Below are 21,982 nucleotides of genomic sequence, written 5' to 3'. Positions count from 1 at the left end.
GCACCAACGCCACCAGTGGAAAACGTTAGTCTGGAGCCCTGGCTGCATTTCTGTAATGTAAGGTTTTAATGGGGATATGAATGGATTAAGAATTTAGATTGGAGTTTGTAGATACTGCAGTCTGTTGGTATCCGCCCCCTACTATGCATCAGGCGCATGACAAAGCTCCACATCCTCACCCTGCTCAGCTGTTGAAAAACCAGTTCTTCCATCTTATTCCCAAGGCAAGTTGCCCAACCCCCAAAAAAGGTAGGAACAGGCTGCAGTTGGCTGATGCTACCGGATTGACACTAGCGTGGCCGGGTGTGTGTCTTGAGCGTAACCCATGTGGATCAGAGAGAGAGCGTCACAGGACGGGACACACACCAACACACAGACTGGACTTCGTAGTAGGATGACTGCTCGGACGTCTTGGTACAGTCTGTCTTCCTGGAAGCCCTCGTTACGCTTGGGGGCCGACTTCCTGAAATACGACGGCCGGAGATGGATCCCACTACAGACATGCAGCTTCTTCTTTATAGTAGGTTTGGGCCTCGGTCTCTACTATGGTTACTACACTCCACAGTGGATTGGAATACACTCGAAATGGAACCTAGAACCAGAACTAACTGCTCTACTTCAGTTTTCTCCTTCCCTCCACTATTCTAGTTAATATTTGGAGTTGTATTTGTATGTATTTGCAATTGTTACAAAGTGGTAGTGTATGACAATGGGGTTTATTCACTAGTTTGACAGATCTGTTTGTTTCGAGGTGGAGATCTTCATTCCGAAGGTACACGTTCTTTCTATCCTTCGTCAGTACAATATGTAATGGAACTGGGGTAGAGATGAATCAGTACTGTCGTGGTCCATCTCGTAACACTTTGCGCTCCTCTTTCTCTCTCTCCACACTCCTTGTGACAGGTTCTCAGGCCGGTCGGCCAGGTTTAGTACACATAGATGGGGCACAGTGAGCTCGTCTCAGGGTTTGCCAGACAAAGGCGAGACTCTTGTCTTGAGTCAGTTTTACTTGCCTGTGGTGGAGCTTGAGACTGGAGGTTAAACCAGTTTGAGCAGAAATAAACTCCCAGGCGTCTGCTGGCTGGCTGGTATGTAGGCCTGGATCACAGTGTGCTGATGTACAGAGAGAACACACACACACACACACCAACGGGGTCAGGATTGAGAACTCTTTTGTGAACTAGACTGTTTTAAGATCAGTGTAAGATTATCTCCAGCAACGCTTATTTTCTGTTCATCCTCTGAAAGTTCAGGGTTGTTGGCATTGAAAACTGTGGTTGATTATGGGCTTTTTAACCAGCTTGATAACTACCTTTCAATGTTTCATTTTAAACTAGCGAGACTTATCCTACCATAAACGCATGCTCTACAAGAACAGTGTTCCTTCCAGTTGAAGTGTGTGTGTGTGTGTGTGTGTGTGTGTGTGTGTGTGTGTGTTCAGGAGCTGGAGAAGAGGAGGAGGGTGGAGGATGCCTACAAGTCGGCCTTGAGCGAACTGAAGAAGAAATCTCACTATGGAGGCCCCGACTACGAGGTAATAATTCCAAACCTTTCAAACTGCCGACACTCTTGACACTTCCACCTGTAGTGATGATGTTTACTGGAACCACATGAGTGATCTTAGTCATGTTTTACCACTGGCTCGTCAGTACAGATACTAGACTAGAAAATGGACATATTGCGGCTCATGGTTTTGACAGTGTATTAGTCATAGTGGGTATTTCTCCGTCAGATTGCGGGGCATTGATTCCTGTTGCATGAGATTGATTTGGCTACTAGATGCTACATCCTGACCTGGAAGCAGTACGTCTGTCTGACTGTGGTGTTTCTACAGGAGGGTCCTAACAGCCTCATCAATGAGGAGGAGTTCTTTGATGCGGTGGAAGCTGCCCTGGACAGACAAGACAAGATAGAGGAACAGGTAGGTTACACTTCTACATTCTGTGTAGATCTGAGCAGCCTCTAGAGGTAAAAGCAATATGGTGGGTTGTCCACCTTTCCTACTGCAGAGAAATAATTTCCTTTCAGATCTAGCATGTAGATGTTGGACCTAGAGGTGTGAGCGATTTAAAAAAATAAAAATAAAAAAATAAAAATAAAAAAATATATATATTATTATTTATTTTTTTGTGTAAATTTTATTTTAAATTGGACAACCTGAGCATTCTGAGAGTAATGTGGTGTTGATGTCTGGTTGTGTGTTCCTCCTCCGTGTCAGTCAGAGAAGGTGAGGATACCTAGACTGACCCCCGTCCCCCCTGGAGACGCATACTCCGTCATCGGAACACACCGCTTTGCCAAACAGGTACTCACACACACAGACCAACTAAATATGACAGCGTGTCACCAGTGCATTTAGCACAGTCAAGTCTGTTCAGTTGATATGGTTTGTCTCTGACATTCTTCCCACTCACTATGAAGCTATTTCACTGTAACAGGCCTGCCAGTACATGGCTATTGGTGTCTTCTCCTCTGTAGGCCACATAGAGAGACACCTGCGATCGTGTGTGTGTGTGTGTGTTGGTTTGATACGTTTTCCAACATGGGTATTCTTACTGGGCCTTTCTCTAGTGGTGTTTGTGTGGGATTTCCTCTACTCTCCAGACAGGTTGTTTTACGCTGGGTTTCTATTGACCTCTCGTATTGATTTAGTCTGTTTTGTTTTGGGTAACCCTCTCATGTAGTGAAGGGTGGTATAAACCCTCTCTGCTCGTCTTTCACATGTGGCGGCATCCTGGGTCTCATTCCCTGGATGTTTTTTCTCTCCTCTTTCTCCCCCTCCTCACCTCTTTCTTTCTCCCCTTTTCCCCCTCTCTCCTTTCCTCTGTTCTCTCTCTCTCTCCCATCACACTTTCTCTCCACTCCTCCCCCTCTTCCTCTGCTGCGTAGCCCCATAGCTACTCTTCCTCCCTGTCCTCCGTTGAATTAGTCAGTGCCTCAGATGATGTTCACAGATTCAGCGCACAGGTACTGTATGTGTTGAGCACCGCTAGCGTGTCACCAGCCCCCTGTGGATGCACACTGCCCTCTACTGACAGACTGGCTGCATGGGAATGACTAGGAGCTCTAATACACACTGTGCTGTCTACATAGCTTCAACACTGACTGATGACCTGTTCTTCAACTCGTTGTCTCGTTCCATCTTCCTGATGCACTTCAGTGTGTTTCCCCCACCACCGAGATCTGTCTTCACACTGTCCAGGGCTGTCCTTGACGAATCCATGTTCATTCCTTTTGCAAAATGATTAGAAGATATCTGTTATCAGTGTAGGCAAGCTGAGCTACAGGGCAGCTTAGATTCACGAAAACGTTGAGAAAGGGCCTCGTCATCGACATAACACAATGATATGGATTGAATTGTGTCTAGCATGAGAGGAAGTGTAGAGCTACGGCCACGCCCTCTGACCACCATCTGAGCTCAGCGGATGCAATGCACGACTGGATTCCTGTAGTTACCCCTCCCTCGCTCCCTCATTCACTGCATGATCAGGCATGGACCCCAGCAATGTGAGCATCAAGTGTGCTGTCTGTATGTCCTGTACCTTGTCTTCTCCCTCCCGATGATACTGTCTCTCTAATAGTGGCATGTAGTTCAGGCAGAGACTGCTACACCGCAGTGACTGCAGGCCCGCTACATCTGACGTCTGACTGTCTGTCTCAGGTGGAGGACGTGGTTCAGAATCACATGACCTACTCCCTGCAGGACATGGGTGGTGACGCCAACTGGCAGCTGGTGGTGGAGGAGGGCGAGATGAAGGTGAGGCTGCCCCCTGCATGCCTAGTATAGAAGACTACCTACAGACTACCTACCCGCTCACTCATACCGTGATGTGTGTGTGTGTGTGTGTGTGTGTGTGTCCAACATGGCTACTGTCGGTGTGGGTGGGTCCAACATGGCTACTGTCGGTGTGTGTGGGTTCAACATGGCTACTGTCGGTGTGTGTGGGTTCAACATGGCTACTGTCGGTGTGTGTGGGTCCAACATGGCTACTGTCGGTGTGTGTGGGTCCAACATGGCTACTGTCGGTGTGTGTGGGTCCAACATGGCTACTGTCGGTGTGTGTGGGTCCAACATGGCTACTGTCGGTGTGTGTGGGTCCAACATGGCTACTGTCGGTGTGTGTGGGTCCAACATGGCTACTGTCGGTGTGTGTGGGTCCAACATGGCTACTGTCGGTGTGGGTGGGTCCAACATGGCTACTGTCGGTGTGTGTGGGTTCAACATGGCTACTGTCGGTGTGTGTGGGTCCAACATGGCTACTGTCGGTGTGTGTGGGTCCAACATGGCTACTGTCGGTGTGTGTGGGTCCAACATGGCTACTGTCGGTGTGTGTGGGTCCAACATGGCTACTGTCGGTGTGTGTGGGTCCAACATGGCTACTGTCGGTGTGTGTGGGTCCAACATGGCTACTGTCGGTGTGTGTGGGTCCAACATGGCTACTGTCGGTGTGTGTGGGTCCAACATGGCTACTGTCGGTGACTGTGTGCTCAACATGGCTACTGTCGGTGTGTGTGGGTCCAACATGGCTACTGTCGGTGTGTGTGGGCTCAACATGGCTACTGTCGGTGTGTGTGGGTCCAACATGGCTACTGTCGGTGTGTGTGGGTCCAACATGGCTACTGTCGGTGTGTGTGTGGGTCCAACATGGCTACTGTCGGTGTGTGTGGGTCCAACATGGCTACTGTCGGTGTGTGTGGGTCCAACATGGCTACTGTCGGTGTGTGTGGGTCCAACATGGCTACTGTCGGTGTGTGTGGGTCCAACATGGCTACTGTCGGTGTGTGTGGGTTCAACATGGCTACTGTCGGTGTGTGTGGGTCCAACATGGCTACTGTCGGTGTGTGTGGGTTCAACATGGCTACTGTCGGTGACTGTGTGCTCAACATGGCTACTGTCGGTGTGTGTGGGTCCAACATGGCTACTGTCGGTGTGTGGGTCCAACATGGCTACTGTCGGTGTGTGTGGGTCCAACATGGCTACTGTCGGTGTGTGTGGGTCCAACATGGCTACTGTCGGTGACTGTGTGCTCAACATGGCTACTGTCGGTGTGTGTGGGTCCAACATGGCTACTGTCGGTGACTGTGTGCTCAACATGGCTACTGTCGGTGACTGTGTGCTCAACATGGCTACTGTCGGTGACTGTGTGCTATCTCAGGTGTACAGGAGAGAGGTGGAGGAGAACGGCATCGTTCTGGACCCTCTGAAAGCCACCCATGCAGTGAAGGGTGTGACCGGACACGAGTTGTGCCACTACTTCTGGGACACGGATGTACGCAATGACTGGGAGAGTGAGTCTGCCTCTTTCATCATCAGATTAGCATCTTTTTGTTTTCTTAATTTGCACACAACGTCTTGAATTGTTGTTTTTTGTTTTTGTCCTGTCTTGCTCTATTTCTCTTCCAGCCACCATTGAAAACTTTAACGTGGTGGAGACGCTCTCAGACAATGCTGTTATAGTCTACCAGACACACAAGGTAATATACCTCTGGTTCTTCAGGTTCACTGTAGTCGGTCAGGCTCTCGTACAGGTGGGTTGTCTTTGGACAGGTCACCTTTGACTGACAGCCAATGGTTGTGTTTCAGAGAGTATGGCCTGCCTCTCAGAGGGATGTCCTCTACCTATCAGCTATCAGGAAAATCCTGGCGACCAATGAGAATGACCCAGACACGTGGCTGGTCTGCAACTTCTCTGTAGATCACGACAACGCCCAGGTGAGTTCCACGGACACACCCAGGGATTGTTGTCAAACATGTTCTTAACATCTGATGCTCGGGATCCATGTCGCATTGGAAGGGGTAAAGAAGTGTCTTCCGCTCTCCTCTTACCTTTTCATCAACTCCCTTTTCGTTGTGTAGCCCACCAACCGGTGTATCCGTGCCAAAATCAACGTGGCCATGATCTGCCAGACCCTGGTGAGCCCTCCGGAGGGCAACAAAGAGATCAGCAGGGACAACGTCCTCTGTAAGATCACGTATGTGGCCAACGGTGAGTACAGCAGCTCAATACCTTTTTCATGTCCCCACATGGTTGTCCTTATACGCCTGGTCAAGTTGACTTTATCCACCGATATAAAAATCTTCTTCCATAATGGAACCCAGCTAAGCTGGTCTGGTATATAGATTTTATGGCAGAGCTTTGTGTGGATGGAGAATGAGAGTTAAATGTTGAATATAGTGATTCTATCACTCCATGCAGGCTTACTGTTTGTAGCTATGTATTGACTGGGAGGTTGTTTTTCCCTAGTGAACCCTGGAGGCTGGGCCCCTGCCTCAGTCCTTAGAGCCGTGGCCAAGAGGGAATACCCCAAGTTCCTCAAACGCTTCACCGGCTACGTCCAGGAGAAGACCAGCGGAAAACCTATCCTCTTCTAAATCTCACCGGTAATACCTAACTCAAACCCCCTCGTATCCTCACAGCCACAAGCCTTCTATATAGACATTGAATTACTCTTTACCACACATGTCAAATGAATAAATCAGTTGAGGTTGTCTTTCATTGTGTGCCATATTTAAAGGGAAAATCAACTAAAATTATTTTTAGTATTTCTTTTCTCATTAGTCCACTGTTGCATGTCATGTTTAAGATACAAAGTGTCACCACCATGAATCATTAAAATAAAACAGTTTGAGTGGGTTTTCCCTCAATTTTTTTGGGGTAACTTTCTGTCTTCTCTCAGGTGTTGGAAGGCGAAACACCTTTTTGTCCTGAAGAGATATGGCTACATTTCCCATCATTCAATGGGCTCCCACAGACTACATTACCCAATCATCTGTCAACCGGAATTTCTTTACAAATCATCCAGAATGTTCCAGATGAAATAATCGTATCAGACTGATTTAGGGCTTTAATCCATCAGTAGTTACTAGCCACCTGAGCCACAAAAACATTGTTAAACTGTCCATGGATGTGTTTGTATATAAATTCAAGAATTTCTGAAACGACAGAACCAATCTTTTTGTAAATTGTTTTGTAAATCATTTCCAATTATATTATTTTGGACTATACTTTTTCATTTGCTTTAATCACTGATTATCACAGCGTCTTTTCATGCTGTTAATTTCACTACGAAGAAGGACACTGAGTAGAGAGTTCAGGCAAAGTATGGCTAACCTTCTTCTCCTCTCCCTCTAGTGACGACCTGTGGTCTGATGGGGGGAGGGAGTCCAAAGCTTTGTACACTCTTTTTGGCTAAAATCTCTATATTTGTAGATCATAGCTGTAAAGGAGCACTATGGATGTGATGTATTATACAGAGGCAGAGATAGATAATTAGTTTATCGGTGTATGTGAATTGACTTAAGGCAACCTGGAATTGGAAGAACAAGTGTCATAGGTTCTTTGATTTGACAGTATGGATGGATAAGATTGAAGTAATCTGTTGAATGTGACCCAGCAACACTATTAAGTGTTGGTTGCCCCCTCCCTCTCACTATGTTTTGTCCAAGTAACATACAGCATTGGGTGTTCAGATGGACCTTGTCATTGGCTTCAAAGGCTTTTGGGATGGCCGTTTCGACGTGACATTTCACATCCCGACACGATGCTTTAGACACCAGGACAAATCCACAGAGCCCATCTATCTACTACAGTATAATATGACCAGATGTGCTTTTAGATTGAGACACTAAACATTTCACACCTCAATATTGTGCAATCAAAAAGTCTGTAAAGCTGAGGGCAGAATCCTCCAATCAGCAGCGACATCAGCTGAATACATTTGTCTTGAATGTTCTATATAAAGAATGGGCACACTTTGTATATTTCTAAGTCCTCAAGTGATATTTGCACTAAATAATGCAATTGGACAATGTTCGATAAATTAAAATTGCTACACTACAGAAATGAGCTGACTTGCATTTGTACTTTACACTAGCAAATGAGCAGGGGTTTGGTGTGGATGTGTCCCTCATTACCTCTTGCGTTCTACATGAATGAATGGGAAATGTGAGAGACAAGTGTCAAGCATTTTTATTTCTTTTAGGAGTGTCTTTACATTCAATGATTAAAATATTTCTCTTCAGCAAACCGTATATTTGAGATTTATGTAATAAATTATGGTCTCAAAACCGACGCGTGATCATGGAATTCAGAGACAGTTTGATATGGTCTTCAGGGTGAGGTCATGTACCAGCTTCTCAGTCTAAAATGGAGGCCAACTGCTGCTTAGCAATAAAGAGGACACGCTTGTTCAAAGAAAATCCTCAGCCATGACACCCCTTCCCCATAAAACTAGTCTGTGCATCAAAAACAATCTACCGTAGTCCTTCATTGTCTGTGCATCTACCCACGTACTTAGCAATGACATACATAGGTGTAAAAATGTGCATATTCCACCGATCCAAAACTGTGTTTAGGTTTGGTGATCACTTAAACCCAACATTCAAGAAAAATAGTTCTTACATACAGTATTCAAAACTAACATCCAAAGTGCCATTTTGTCAGGAACGAGTGCATATCACCCTCCATGGAGCTGGAGATCCAGAAACACTGACCCTATCTCAGGTCAACAGCAGGCCTTCAAACTGCTCCTTTACTTCATTCCAATCAGACAGGACTTCATAGCAAGATGTTTGGTTGGCTGGCTACCTTCAACATAGCAGCCAATGAGTCTTTAGAGTTTGGCCTTGGCGGTTTCAGAATGTATCAGATGTTCCATTTACAGCATAATGAGTCCAGGCTCATCCTCCATATTGGCCTTGTTTTCCATGACACCATCACACTTTTGCAATGGCCAAGATGCTGTTGTCACTGTAAACGTTCATCCAACCAGCTACTACAAAGCAAGTGCTATAACTTTTAAATCACTTTAAAGAGTCACTTCTGGTCCGTAGGAAAATTAAAACATTCAAAGAAATGTTTTTCTATACTTTTTCTAAATATATATATGAATTTATAGGCCATGGAAAAAGGAATATTCTACAAAAAGAAAATAAGGGACTTCTCTGACATGCTCTAAGAAGCTGTTGGGTCTGAAATTGATCACATTAATTATGGAATGTCATGTAATTCCAATGGATGTCAATCACTGATTTCATTGGTGTCTTGTTTCAGTCCATCAGCCTATCAGATGTGAGCATCCCAGTCCTTTGTTTTGGTGACAGAGTGGATCTAGCAGCGCTGGGGGTGGAGTCAAAGGAGCCCTGTCCAATGGAGTGTAGCGATTGTCAGATGATTGACAAAAGTAAAATGGTGGAGGAAATGGTTGTCTGTAAGCTTCCCCTTTCACTGAAACACAAGAGAGAAAGTGCAGTGTGAGTAAATACTACAAATACAGCTCATTATATCCCCTTGACATATCTGTTCCTAAGGCAGGGGTGGGCATCTTCAGTCCTGGAGGGCCAAATCGAATTTCATTTGTCACATGCGCCGAATACAACAGGTGTTCACTTACGAGCCCTTTCCCACTAATGCAGAGATGGTAAGAGACATTTTCTCAATTAATAAAGTAAATAGTAACACAAATAACGAGGCTGAATACAAGGAAAACCTCTGGGTATTTGATTTAGGAACAAATCGGTCAATGTGTAGGGGTACGAGTTAGTTGAGGTAATATGTATGTAGGTAGGGGTAAAAGTGACTTGGCAATCAGGATAAGGTGCCTTCAGAAAGTAATCACACCCCTTGACGGAGATCCACATTTTGTTGTTACAGCCTGATATGTATTAAATAGAAATCTTGTGTTACTGATCTACACACAATACCCCATAATGTCAAAGTGGAATTATGTTTTTAGAAATGTTTACAAATGTATTAAATGTCAAAACTAAATAAGTAAAAATGTTCTTAACAAGTTACATAATAATTGCATGAACTCTGTCTAAAATAATACTGTTTATCAATTATTTATAAATGACTACCCCATCTTTATACCTCACACATACAGATAATTGTAAGGTCCCTCAGTCGAGCAGTGGATTTCAAGCATAGATTCAGCCACAAAGGCCAGGGAGGGTTTGGAATGGTTTGCAAAGAAGGGCACCTATTAGTAGATTAGTGATAAAAAATGCAGATTTCGAATATCCCTTTGAGCACGGTGCAGTTATTAATTACACTCTAGATGATGTATCAATACACTGCAAAGATACATTCGCCCTTCCTAACGAAGTTGCCAGAGAGGAAGGAAACCACTCAGGGATTTCACCATGAGGCCATTGGTGATTTTAAAACAGTTGCAGAGTTTAAATGGTAGTGATAGGAGATAATTGTAGTTACTCCACAATACAAACAAAAAATACAGAGGGAAAATAAGGAAGCCTGTAAAGAATACAAATACTCCAAAACCTGCATCCTGTTTGCAATAAGGCACTAAAATAATACTGCAAAAAAATGTGGCAAAGAAATTAACCCAGTCTAGGACTTGGGTGGCTGGAGTCTGACAATTTTTAGGGTTTTCCTCAGACACTGCCTGGTATAGGAGGTCCTGGATGGCAGGGAACTTGACCCCAGTGATGTACTGGGCCATACACACTACCCTCTGTAGCGACTTACAGTCGGAATGCCCAAGCAGTTGTCATACCAAGCGATGATACAGCCAGTAAAGATGCTCTCAATGGTGAAACTAGAACTTTGAGGATCTGAGGGCCCATGCCAAATCTTTTCAGCCTGCAGAGGGGGGGGAAGTGGCATTGTCGTGCCCCCTTCATGACTATGTTGGTGTGTATGGACCATGATAGGTCCTGAGTGATGTGGACACAGAGAGACTCAGACCGCTCCACCACAGCCCCTCCCAAATGGCACCATATTCCCTATGGCACTACTATATATGGGCACTTGTCAAATGTAGTGCACTATTTAAGGAATAGGGTGCCATTTGGGATACACCCAGTGGGTGAGAACTCACTAAGTAGACGTCGAGCACTGAGCCATCGTCCTGGTCCATGTCCACCTCTACGTCCATGGTGCTCTGCTCTGACGTCAGACAGATGGCGCTGTCCTCCAGGGTGAATGTGGAGCTGGACGCCATGTCGTCTCTAAAGGGACACAGGAGAAACAAAGACACATGAGTAGACATACAAAAGAGAGTATGAGTCCCAATATGGCACCCTATTCCCTACATAGTGTCATTATTTTGTCCCTAGTGCACTGTGTAGGGAATAGGGTGATATTTGGGATGAAACTAAAGTATAACATAACACACTCCTTCCAAACATTACTTAACACACTCCTTCCCAAGTGGAGGCTTGGTAACAACTGGTGTGTGGTGGCCAGTGCGTTCCGTATGGATGAAGCCGATATGGTTTTGTTTATTAAGTGGACCAAAATAAAGGGGTCGTTCTTTTGAATGCTGGCGGTGCTTTCACTCTAGTGGTAGCATGAGACGGAGTCTACAACCCACACAAGTGGCTCAGGTAGTGCAGCTCATCCAGGATGGCACATCAATGCGAGCTGTGGCAAGAAGGTTTGCTGTGTCTGTCAGTGTAGTGTCCAGAGCATGGAGGCGCTACCAGGAGACAGGCCAGTACATCAGGAAACGTGGAGGAGGCCGTAGGAGGGCAACAACCCAGCAGCAGGACCGCTACCTCCGCCTTTGTGCAAGGAGGAGCACTGCCAGAGCCCTGCAAAATGACCTCCAGCAGAGCACAAATGTGCATGTGTCTGCTCAAACGGTCAGAAACAGACTCCATGAGGGTGGTATGAGGGCCCGACATCCACAGGTGGGGGTTGTGCTTACAGCCCAACACCGTGCAGGACGTTTGGCATTTGCCAGAGAACACCAAGATTGGCAAATTTGTCACTGGCGCCCTGTTCTCTTCACAGATGAAAACAGGTTCACACTGAGCACATGTGACAGACGTGACAGAGTCTGGAGACGCCTTGGAGAACGTTCTGCTGCCTGCAACATCCTCCAGCATGACCGGTTTGGCGGTGGGTCAGTCAAGGTTTGGGGTGGCATTTAATAATAATATAATATATGCCATTTAGCAGACGCTTTTATCCAAAGCGACTTACAGTCTCATGTGTGCATACATTCTACGTATGGGTGGTCCCGGGGATCGAACCCACTACCCTGGCGTTACAAGCGCCATGCTCTACCAACTGAGCTACAGAAGGACCATTTCTTTGGGGGGCCACACAGCCCTCCATGTGCTCGTCAGAGGTAGCCTGACTGCCATTAGGTACCGAGATGAGATCCTCGGACCCCTTGTGAGACCATATGCTTGTGCGGTTGGCTCTGGGTTCCTCCTAATGCAAGACAATGCTAGACCTCATGTGGCTGGAGTGTGTCAGCAGTTCCTGCAAGAGGAAGGCATTAATGCTATGGACTGGCCCGCCCGTTCCCCAGACTTGAATCCAATTGAGCACATCTGGGACATCATGTCTCGCTCCATCCACCAACGTCACGTTGCACCACAGACTGTCCAGGAGTTGGCGGATGCTTTAGTCCAGGTCTGGGAGGAGATCCCTCAGGACACCATCCGCCACCTCATCAGGAGCATGCCCAGGCATTGTAGGGAGGCCACACACACTACTGAGCCTAATTTTGACTTGTTTTAAGGCCATTACATCAAAGTTGGATCAGCCTGTAGTGTGGTTTTCCACTTTAATTTTGAGTGTGACTCCAAATCCAGAGCTCCATGGGTTGATAACTTTGATTTCCATTGATAATTTTTTTGTGATTTTGTTGTCAGCACATTCAACTACGTAAAGAAAAAAGTATTTAATAAGAATATATCATTCATTCAGATCTAGGATGTGTTATTTTAGTGTTCCCTTTATTTTTTTGAGCAGTGTATGAAAGAAGCAAAGCACAGGTAAAAAAGTAGAGGAAAGCCTTCTGAAAACATAACCCTGGGATAGTTCATATTTATCAGCGGGACAATTAAACAAATGTTAATGCCAAGACACCAGAATGGCTTTGTAAGAGGTGCTGCGTGTTCCTGGAGTGGTCCAGTCTCAGTCCGGACTTAAATTAACTTCAGCCTGAGCAATTTCGCAAAAAAATGATGGATAAATGTTGCTCTAAGAGTTGTGGAAGTTTGTAGAATCTTATACAAAATGATACACAGATGTGTAAAAGCTGCCTCCACCAACTATGAACTCTGGGGTGTGAAGACATCAATAAATCCTTGTTTTTCTATTGTTTTAGGACATTAGGACAACTTCCTAAAATGATCGTTCACTCTGAAAATGTTGAGCATGTTGTGTAGGGAAAACAACAAATTGAATCCCTTTTAAAACTTAATTTGAAGGCAGTAAAACGTGAAGACTCTAAATCCCCAAAACATGTCACTACAACTCAACACATCACTACTGGGACAAGCCGATTTGCTTACTCTATGTACTTCAAACAACGAATAAACAACATTTTGCAGTATAAAGTACTTGCAATACGTTTTATCATTGATAAACAGTTCAATATCAACAAAAACGTATAATATGCAACTATTTTTCCATGGTCGCAAAGGCAACGCTATGTGTATGCAAATGTCACGCAATTCAAGAACAACCCAAAAAGGCCTAACTAAGGTGGTTTACAATTTCGCACAACACAACAAAGTTAGGAAACCACTAACATAACAGGCCATACAGATGGTGTAGCTAAATGCATGTTACATCAAAGAATCCAGCTTCAGGGGATGTAGAGAGAAACAGTCTGACTGTGTGATGTCTGATGTCTGGCTGTAGAGGTCTCTCTAGGGGAAGTTTATGTCTATGAACTCAGACAACAGGATATGAGTGAATCTAGGGCAGGGAATTCTGGGACATTCTGTTTTATGTGAAGCTCCTTCACTGGGCCATGGACATCGAAAAACAGTCCCCAAATAATCTTCTCCTGACGTAGGAAAATAAACGTCCATGAAAACACAGCATTGTGAACAGCAGGGGGCTCTATGGGGCTGGCGTGAAATCTGAAACAGGCCATTTACGAAGTCACCTGACTTTGCTTAAATTGAGGAATGTGTTTACCATTTTATGGCACGTTATTGCCTACCTCTCTTAAAGGTGACACACACACACCTGTTACTGACTGACACAGTATATACAGAGTGGAAAGTCACCCTGGCAGCAAATCACACAATTTTTCATCTAAACAATGCCTCTTAATCAGACCTTCTGAAAGCCTGGAGTCAAATATGAATGAAACATTAATAAAACAATTGAGGGCAACAGACAGGTGCCTGAGAAGGGAGCAAGACCAGGCAGGCCTCAGAATGGAGGCTTTGAGTTAGAGTCAGAACTACTGGACGGACAGACGGAGAGGGCTGGGGGGAGATGAGAAGAAACAGACTACTGGACGGACAGACGGAGAGGGCTGGGGGGAGATGAGAAGAAACAGACTACTGGACGGACAGACGGAGGGCTGGGGGGAGATGAGAAGAAACAGACTACTGGACGGACAGACGGAGGGCTGGGGGAGATGAGAAGAAACAGACTACTGGACGGACAGACGGAGGGCTGGGGGGAGATGAGAAGAAACAGACTACTGGACGGACAGACGGAGAGGGCTGGGGGGAGATGAGAGGAGAAGAAACAGACTACTGGACGGACAGACGGAGAGGGCTGGGGGGAGATGAGAGGAGAAGAAACAGACTACTGGACGGACAGACGGAGAGGGCTGGGGGAGATGAGAGGAGAAGAAACAGACTACTGGACGGACAGACGGAGAGGGCTGGGGGGAGATGAGATGAGAGGAGAAGAAACAGACTACTGGACGGACAGACGGAGAGGGCTGGGGGGAGATGAGATGAGAGGAGAAGAAACAGACTACTGGACGGACAGACGGAGAGGGCTGGGGGGAGATGAGAGAAGAAGAAACAGACTACTGGACAGACAGACGGAGAGGGCTGGGGGGAGATGAGAGAAGAAGAAACAGACTACTGGACAGACAGACGGAGAGGGCTGGGGGAGATGAGAGGAGAAGAAACAGACTACTGGACGGACAGACGGAGAGGGCTGGGGGAGATGAGAGAAGAAGAGACAGACTACTGGACAGACAGACGGAGAGGGCTGGGGGGAGATGAGAGAAGAAGAGACAGACTACTGGACAGACAGACGGAGAGGGCTGGGGGGAGATGAGAGAAGAAGAGACAGACTACTGGACAGACAGACGGAGAGGGCTGGGGGGAGATGAGAGAAGAAGAGACAGACGGAGAGGGCTGGGGGGAGATGAGAGAAGAAGAGACAGACTACTGGACAGACAGACGGAGAGGGCTGGGGGGAGATGAGAGAAGAAGAGACAGACGGAGAGGGCTGGGGGAGATGAGAGAAGAAGAGACAGACTACTGGACAGACAGACGGAGAGGGCTGGGGGAGATGAGAGAAGAAGAGACAGACTACTGGACAGACAGACGGAGAGGGCTGGGGGAGATGAGAGAAGAAGAAACAGACTACTGGACAGACAGACAGAGAGGGCTGGGGGAGATGAGAGAAGAAGAATCAGACTACTGGACAGACAGACGGAGAGGGCTGGGGGGAGATGAGAGAAGAAGAAACAGACTACTGGACAGACAGACGGAGAGGGCTGGGGGGAGATGAGAGAAGAAGAGACAGACTACTGGACAGACAGACGGAGAGGGCTGGGGGGAGATGAGAGGAGAGGAGAAGAAACAGACTACTGGACAGACAGACGGAGAGGGCTGGGGGAGATGAGAGAAGAAGAGACAGACTACTGGACAGACAGACGGAGAGGGCTGGGGGGAGATGAGAGAAGAAGAAACAGACTACTGGACAGACAGACGGAGAGGGCTGGGGGGAGATGAGAGAAGAAGAAACAGACTACTGGACAGACAGACGGAGAGGGCTGGGGGGAGATGAGAGAAGAAGAAACAGACTACTGGACAGACAGACGGAGAGGGCTGGGGGGAGATGAGAGAAGAAGAGACAGACTACTGGACAGACAGACGGAGAGGGCTGGGGGGAGATGAGAGAAGAAGAAACAGACTACTGGACAGACAGACGGAGAGGGCTGGGGGGAGATGAGAGGAGAGGAGAAGAAACAGACTACTGGACGGACAGACGGAGAGGGCTGGGGGAGATGAGAGGATAAGAAACAGACTACTGGACGGACAGACGGAGAGGGCTGGGGGGAGATGAGAGAAGAAGAAACAGACTACTGGACAGACAGACGGAGAGGGCTGGGGGGAGATGAGAGAAGAAGAAACAGACTACTGGACAGACAGACGGAGAGGGCTGGGGAGATGAGAGAAGAAGAAACAGACTACTGGACAGACAGACGGAGAGGGCTGGGGGGAGATGAGAGAAGAAGAAACAGACTACTGGACAGACAGACGGAGAGGGCTGGGGGGAGATGAGAGAAGAAGAGACAGACTACTGGACAGACAGACGGAGAGGGCTGGGGGGAGATGAGAGAAGAAGAGACAGACTACTGGACAGACAGACGGAGAGGGCTGGGGGGAGATGAGAGAAGAAGAGACAGACTACTGGACAGACAGACGGAGAGGGCTGGGGGAGATGAGAGAAGAAGAGACAGACTACTGGACAGACAGACGGAGAGGGCTGGGGGGAGATGAGAGAAGAAGAGACAGACTACTGGACAGACAGACGGAGAGGGCTGGGGGGAGATGAGAGAAGAAGAGACAGACTACTGGACAGACAGACGGAGAGGGCTGGGGGGAGATGAGAGAAGAAGAGACAGACTACTGGACAGACAGACGGAGAGGGCTGGGGGGAGATGAGAGAAGAAGAGACAGACTACTGGACAGACAGACGGAGAGGGCTGGGGGAGATGAGAGAAGAAGAGACAGACGGAGAGGGCTGGGGGGAGATGAGAGAAGAAGAGACAGACTACTGGACAGACAGACGGAGAGGGCTGGGGGGAGATGAGAGAAGAAGAGACAGACGGAGAGGGCTGGGGGGAGATGAGAGAAGAAGAGACAGACTACTGGACAGACAGACGGAGAGGGCTGGGGGGAGATGAGAGAAGAAGAAACAGACTACTGGACAGACAGACGGAGAGGGCTGGGGGGAGATGAGAGAAGAAGAAACAGACTACTGGACAGACAGACGGAGAGGGCTGGGGGAGATGAGAGAAGAAGAGACAGACTACTGGACAGACAGACGGAGAGGGCTGGGGGAGATGAGAGAAGAAGAGACAGACGGAGAGGGCTGGGGGGAGATGAGAGAAGAAGAGACAGACTACTGGACAGACAGACGGAGAGGGCTGGGGGGAGATGAGAGAAGAAGAGACAGACTACTGGACAGACAGACGGAGAGGGCTGGGGGGAGATGAGAGAAGAACAGACAGACTACTGGACAGACAGACGGAGAGGGCTGGGGGGAGATGAGAGAAGAACAGACAGACTACTGGACAGACAGACAGAGAGGGCTGGGGGGAGATGAGATGAGAGGAGAAGAAACAGACTACTGGACGGACAGACGGAGAGGGCTGGGGGAGATGAGATGAGAGGAGAAGAAACCGACTACTGGACGGACAGACGGAGAGGGCTGGGGGAGATGAGATGAGAGGAGAAGAAACGGTTCTTTCTAGAGGGAGATTAGAATTTTAAGTCCATGGTTTATGGACTGCACTGCATCTGAACTCAACGCAGGTTGAGCAGGTCTTCCCAGCAGGTCTTCCCAGCAGGTCTTCCCAGCAGGTCTTCCCAGCAGGTCTTCCCAGCAGGTCTTCCCGGGCATCTTTAGTGGAAACTGTCACAAAGCCTGACAAATCTGAGTCACCTGTTCCATGTGGCTCGTCACCACAACGTGTGGGGGCAGAGTCCTATGTTTTCCCTCAGGCCTCCCAGGTAGCTCAGTGTGTCTAACCTGTCATCATCTAAATCACACTCTCCCCTCAGGGAAATCCCTATAGTAGGCAGGGCTGATCAACTCAGGGGCTCTGCTGCTGATCTGATCTGGAGGGTTTGTTGGTTCCGTCATTAATTAGCTCAATTGTTCACTCACCTGGTGTCCCAGGTCAAAATCCTTGTTGCCAATATTTACACACGGGTGTAAATATATCCATTTGGAATTGGGCCTTTGAGAAGACAGGTAGAACTGGAAGGGGAGTCTTCAGGTAGAGGGATGGAGGGGAGACATGGAAGGTCTAGAGGAAACAGAGGTAGACGGCAGATAGAGGTACCTGTCTTCAGACTGGGTCTCCAGGTTGACAAAGATGGAGGAGATGGTTCCCATGGAGGAGCCCTCGTAGAAGGACGGGGTGTCAGGGACGAGGTCAGGACGCAGGTAGGAGCCAAACACTGGGAGAAACACACAAACACACACAAAGCCATGACCTCAGTGATAAACAAACACAAAGCCATGACCTCAGTGACAAACAAACACAAAGCCATGACCTCAGTGACAAACAAACACAAAGCCATGACCTCAGTGACAAACAAACACAAAGCCATGACCTCAGTGACAAACAAACACAAAGCCATGACCTCAGTGACAGACAAACACAAAGCCATGACCTCAGTGACAGACAAACACAAAGCCATGACCTCAGTGATAAACATACACAAAGCCATGACCTCAGTGACAGACAAACAAAGCCATGACCTCAGTGACAGACAAACACAAAGCCATGACCTCAGTGACAGACAAACAAAGCCATGACCTCAGTGACAGACAAACACAAAGCCATGACCTCAGTGACAGACAAACACAAAGCCATGACCTCAGTGACAGACAAACACAAAGCCATGACCTCAGTGACAGACAAACACAAAGCCATGACCTCAGTGACAGACAAACACAAAGCCATGACCTCAGTGACAGACAAACACAAAGCCATGACCCCAGTGATAAACATACACAAAGCCATGACCTCAGTGATAAACAAACACAAAGCCATGACCTCAGTGATAAACAAACACAAAGCCATGACCTCAGTGACAGACAAACACAAAGCCATGACCTCAGTGATAAACATACACAAAGCCATGACCTCAGTGATAAACAAACACAAAGCCATGACCTCAGTGACAGACAAACACAAAGCCATGACCTCAGTGATAAACAAACACAAAGCCATGACCTCAGTGATAAACATACACAAAGCCATGACCTCAGTGATAAACATACACAAAGCCATGACCTCAGTGATAAACATACACAAAGCCATGACCTCAGAGACAGACAAACAAAGCCATGACCTCAGTGATAATGCCTTCAGTCAGTCAATCTATAAACGCTGCTGTACTATTGGTCTAAAGACAGTTGGACCCACAGGACAGAACATGTGTGTTTGATTTAGTCTAATTAGATGAGATAATAAAGTGTCAATAAAACAATTATGTAAGTGTCCCTGCATGAACCTTCTATCCCCCAAAATAGTATGAGTAGAACTGGTTAACTGGAATAGAGTACGCTATTCAAATTCAAACATTTAATTTGCTTAATGGAAGGGATCATCCTCTAGATGAATATTTGATGAAAACAATCATTTAAAACCGTACATGTATCTACGTCTCTCTATGGAGAGTGGGAATACTTTAGAACAGATAAACATCACTTGGAGTTGATTTGCTGGTGTTTTTACAGTATTTTATGCCCCCTGAACAAAAAACACTTCTGGGGGCCAAATGAAATCATCCATGGACAGGGTACATGGTCTGTGACGGTTGTACATAATGTACCAGGGTGTTGTTTAGTTACAACAGGAAAAAAATAGGATTTCTAATTAACTAAAGAAGCTATGTAGCAATATAAACCAATACTTCCCTCAGCCTTATTCAGAAGTCCACGCCCTCATCTCTTCCTGTAATATTGGCCAACAGTGGTGTTACAGAGGAGGAAGGTCAAGAGTTACGAAAGCTTAGTGGCTACTGCTGACAGGGTCCTGATTCTAACTCAGCCAGCCATATTACACCCCCGTCACTGCTGTCAGGGTCCTGATTCTAACTCAGCCAGCCATATACACCCCCATCACTGCTGTCAGGGTCCTGATTCTAACTCAGCCAGCCATATTACACCCCCGTCACTGCTGACAGGGTCCTGATTCTAACTCAGCCAGCCATATACACCCCCATCACTGCTGACAGGGTCCTGATTCTAACTCAGCCAGCCATATTACACCCCCGTCACTGCTGACAGGGTCCTGATTCTAACTTAGCCAGCCATATACACCCCCATCACTGCTGTCAGGGTCCTGATTCTAACTCAGCCAGCCATATTACACCCCCGTCACTGCTGACAGGGTCCTGATTCTAACTTAGCCAGCCATATACACCCCCATCACTGCTGTCAGGGTCCTGATTCTAACTCAGCCAGCCATATTACACCCCATCACTGCTGTCAGGGTCCTGATTCTAACTCAGCCAGCCATATACACCCCCATCACTGCTGTCAGGGTCCTGATTCTAACTCAGCCAGCCATATACACCCCCATCACTGCTGTCAGGGTCCTGATTCTAACTCAGCCAGCCATATACACCCCCATCACTGCTGTCAGGGTCCTGATTCTAACTCAGCCAGCCATATACACCCCCATCACTGCTGTCAGGGTCCTGATTCTAACTCAGCCAGCCATATACACCCCCATCACTGCTGACAGGGTCCTGATTCTAACTCAGCCAGCCATATACACCCCCATCACTGCTGACAGGGTCCTGATTCTAACTCAGCCAGCCATATACACCCCCATCACTGCTGACAGGGTCCTGATTCTAACTTAGCCAGCCATATACACCCCCATCACTGCTGACAGGGTCCTGATTCTAACTCAGCCAGCCATATACACCCCCGTCACTGCTGACAGGGTCCTGATTCTAACTCAGCCAGCCATATACACCCCCATCACTGCTGACAGGGTCCTGATTCTAACTCAGCCAGCCATATACACCCCCATCACTGCTGACAGGGTCCTGATTCTAACTCAGCCAGCCATATACACCCCCGTCACTGCTGACAGGGTCCTGATTCTAACTCAGCCAGCCATATTACACCCCCGTCACTGCTGACAGGGTCCTGATTCTAACTCAGCCAGCCATATACACCCCCATCACTGCTGACAGGGTCCTGATTCTAACTCAGCCAGCCATATACACCCCGTCACTGCTGACAGGGTCCTGATTCTAACTCAGCCAGCCATATACACCCCCGTCACTGCTGACAGGGTCCTGATTCTAACTCAGCCAGCCATATTACACCCCCGTCACTGCTGACAGGGTCCTGATTCTAACTCAGCCAGCCATATACACCCCTGTCACTGCTGACAGGGTCCTGATTCTAACTCAGCCAGCCATATTACACCCCCGTCACTGCTGCCAGGGTCCTGATTCTAACTCAGCCAGCCATATTACACCCCCGTCACTGCTGACAGGGTCCTGATTCTAACTCAGCCAGCCATATACACCCCCGTCACTGCTGACAGGGTCCTGATTCTAACTCAGCCAGCCATATACACCCCCGTCACTGCTGTCAGGGTCCTGATTCTAACTCAGCCAGCCATATTACACCCCCGTCACTGCTGTCAGGGTCCTGATTCTAACTCAGCCAGCCATATACACCCCTGCCACTGCTGTCAGGGTCCTGATTCTAACTCAGCCAGCCATATACACCCCGTCACTGCTGACAGGGTCCTGATTCTAACTCAGCCAGCCATATACACCCCCGTCACTGCTGACAGGGTCCTGATTCTAACTCAGCCAGCCATATACACCCCGTCACTGCTGACAGGGTCCTGATTCTAACTCAGCCAGCCATATTACACCCCCGTCACTGCTGACAGGGTCCTGATTCTAACTCAGCCAGCCATATACACCCCGTCACTGCTGTCAGGGTCCTGATTCTAACTCAGCCAGCCATATACATTCTAACTCAGCCCCCGTCACTGCTGTCAGGGTCCTGATTCTAACTCAGCCAGCCATATACACCCCTGCCACTGCTGACAGGGTCCTGATTCTAACTTAGCCAGCCATATACACCCCCGTCACTGCTGTCAGGGTCCTGATTCTAACTCAGCCAGCCATATACACCCCCATCACTGCTGACAGGGTCCTGATTCTAACTCAGCCAGCCATATACACCCCTGCCACTGCTGACAGGGTCCTGATTCTAACTCAGCCAGCCAT

General features: G+C 47.6%; 2 protein-coding genes and 1 long non-coding RNA gene across 8 annotated transcripts in view; 1 reads left to right on the top strand and 2 right to left on the bottom strand.

Moving 5' to 3' along the window:
- The window catches only part of LOC118393316 (ceramide transfer protein-like), a 38,220-nt gene extending 30,373 nt beyond the window's left edge, over positions 1 to 7,847 (top strand). For 2 of the 3 annotated variants that reach the window (XM_035785886.2, XM_035785887.2), the window contains exons 8-18: positions 1,442 to 1,534; positions 1,835 to 1,921; positions 2,219 to 2,305; positions 2,890 to 2,967; positions 3,662 to 3,757; positions 5,157 to 5,289; positions 5,405 to 5,475; positions 5,585 to 5,713; positions 5,858 to 5,987; positions 6,246 to 6,382; positions 6,679 to 7,847. In XM_035785886.2, coding sequence (XP_035641779.1) covers positions 1,442 to 1,534; positions 1,835 to 1,921; positions 2,219 to 2,305; positions 2,890 to 2,967; positions 3,662 to 3,757; positions 5,157 to 5,289; positions 5,405 to 5,475; positions 5,585 to 5,713; positions 5,858 to 5,987; positions 6,246 to 6,373 — 1,032 coding nt within the window. In that variant the 3' untranslated portion in view covers positions 6,374 to 6,382; positions 6,679 to 7,847. The remainder of the gene's footprint in view (positions 1 to 1,441; positions 1,535 to 1,834; positions 1,922 to 2,218; positions 2,306 to 2,889; positions 2,968 to 3,661; positions 3,758 to 5,156; positions 5,290 to 5,404; positions 5,476 to 5,584; positions 5,714 to 5,857; positions 5,988 to 6,245; positions 6,383 to 6,678) is intronic. The other variant, XM_035785888.2, reaches the window with a different exon arrangement.
- A 107-nt stretch (positions 7,848 to 7,954) lies between these two features.
- The window catches only part of LOC118393317 (phosphatidylinositol 4-phosphate 5-kinase type-1 beta-like), a 114,476-nt gene continuing 100,448 nt past the window's right edge, over positions 7,955 to 21,982 (bottom strand). For all 4 annotated transcript variants that reach the window (XM_052461671.1, XM_052461672.1, XM_052461673.1 and 1 more), the window contains 3 exons: positions 18,046 to 18,163; positions 10,843 to 10,972; positions 7,955 to 9,227 (listed from right to left, as the gene is read on the bottom strand). In XM_052461671.1, coding sequence (XP_052317631.1) covers positions 9,225 to 9,227; positions 10,843 to 10,972; positions 18,046 to 18,163 — 251 coding nt within the window. In that variant the 3' untranslated portion in view covers positions 7,955 to 9,224. The remainder of the gene's footprint in view (positions 9,228 to 10,842; positions 10,973 to 18,045; positions 18,164 to 21,982) is intronic.
- LOC127907277 (uncharacterized) lies at positions 18,177 to 18,920 on the bottom strand. Its single transcript, XR_008063999.1, has 3 exons — positions 18,736 to 18,920; positions 18,526 to 18,675; positions 18,177 to 18,409 (listed from the first exon to the last, which is right to left on the bottom strand). It is a non-coding gene; the product is annotated as an uncharacterized LOC127907277 (long non-coding RNA).

The sequence above is a fragment of the Oncorhynchus keta genome, chromosome 14 (genome assembly GCF_023373465.1).
Source record: "Oncorhynchus keta strain PuntledgeMale-10-30-2019 chromosome 14, Oket_V2, whole genome shotgun sequence".
NCBI lineage: Eukaryota > Metazoa > Chordata > Actinopteri > Salmoniformes > Salmonidae > Oncorhynchus > Oncorhynchus keta.
This window is presented reverse-complemented; position numbering and strand designations above follow the sequence as displayed.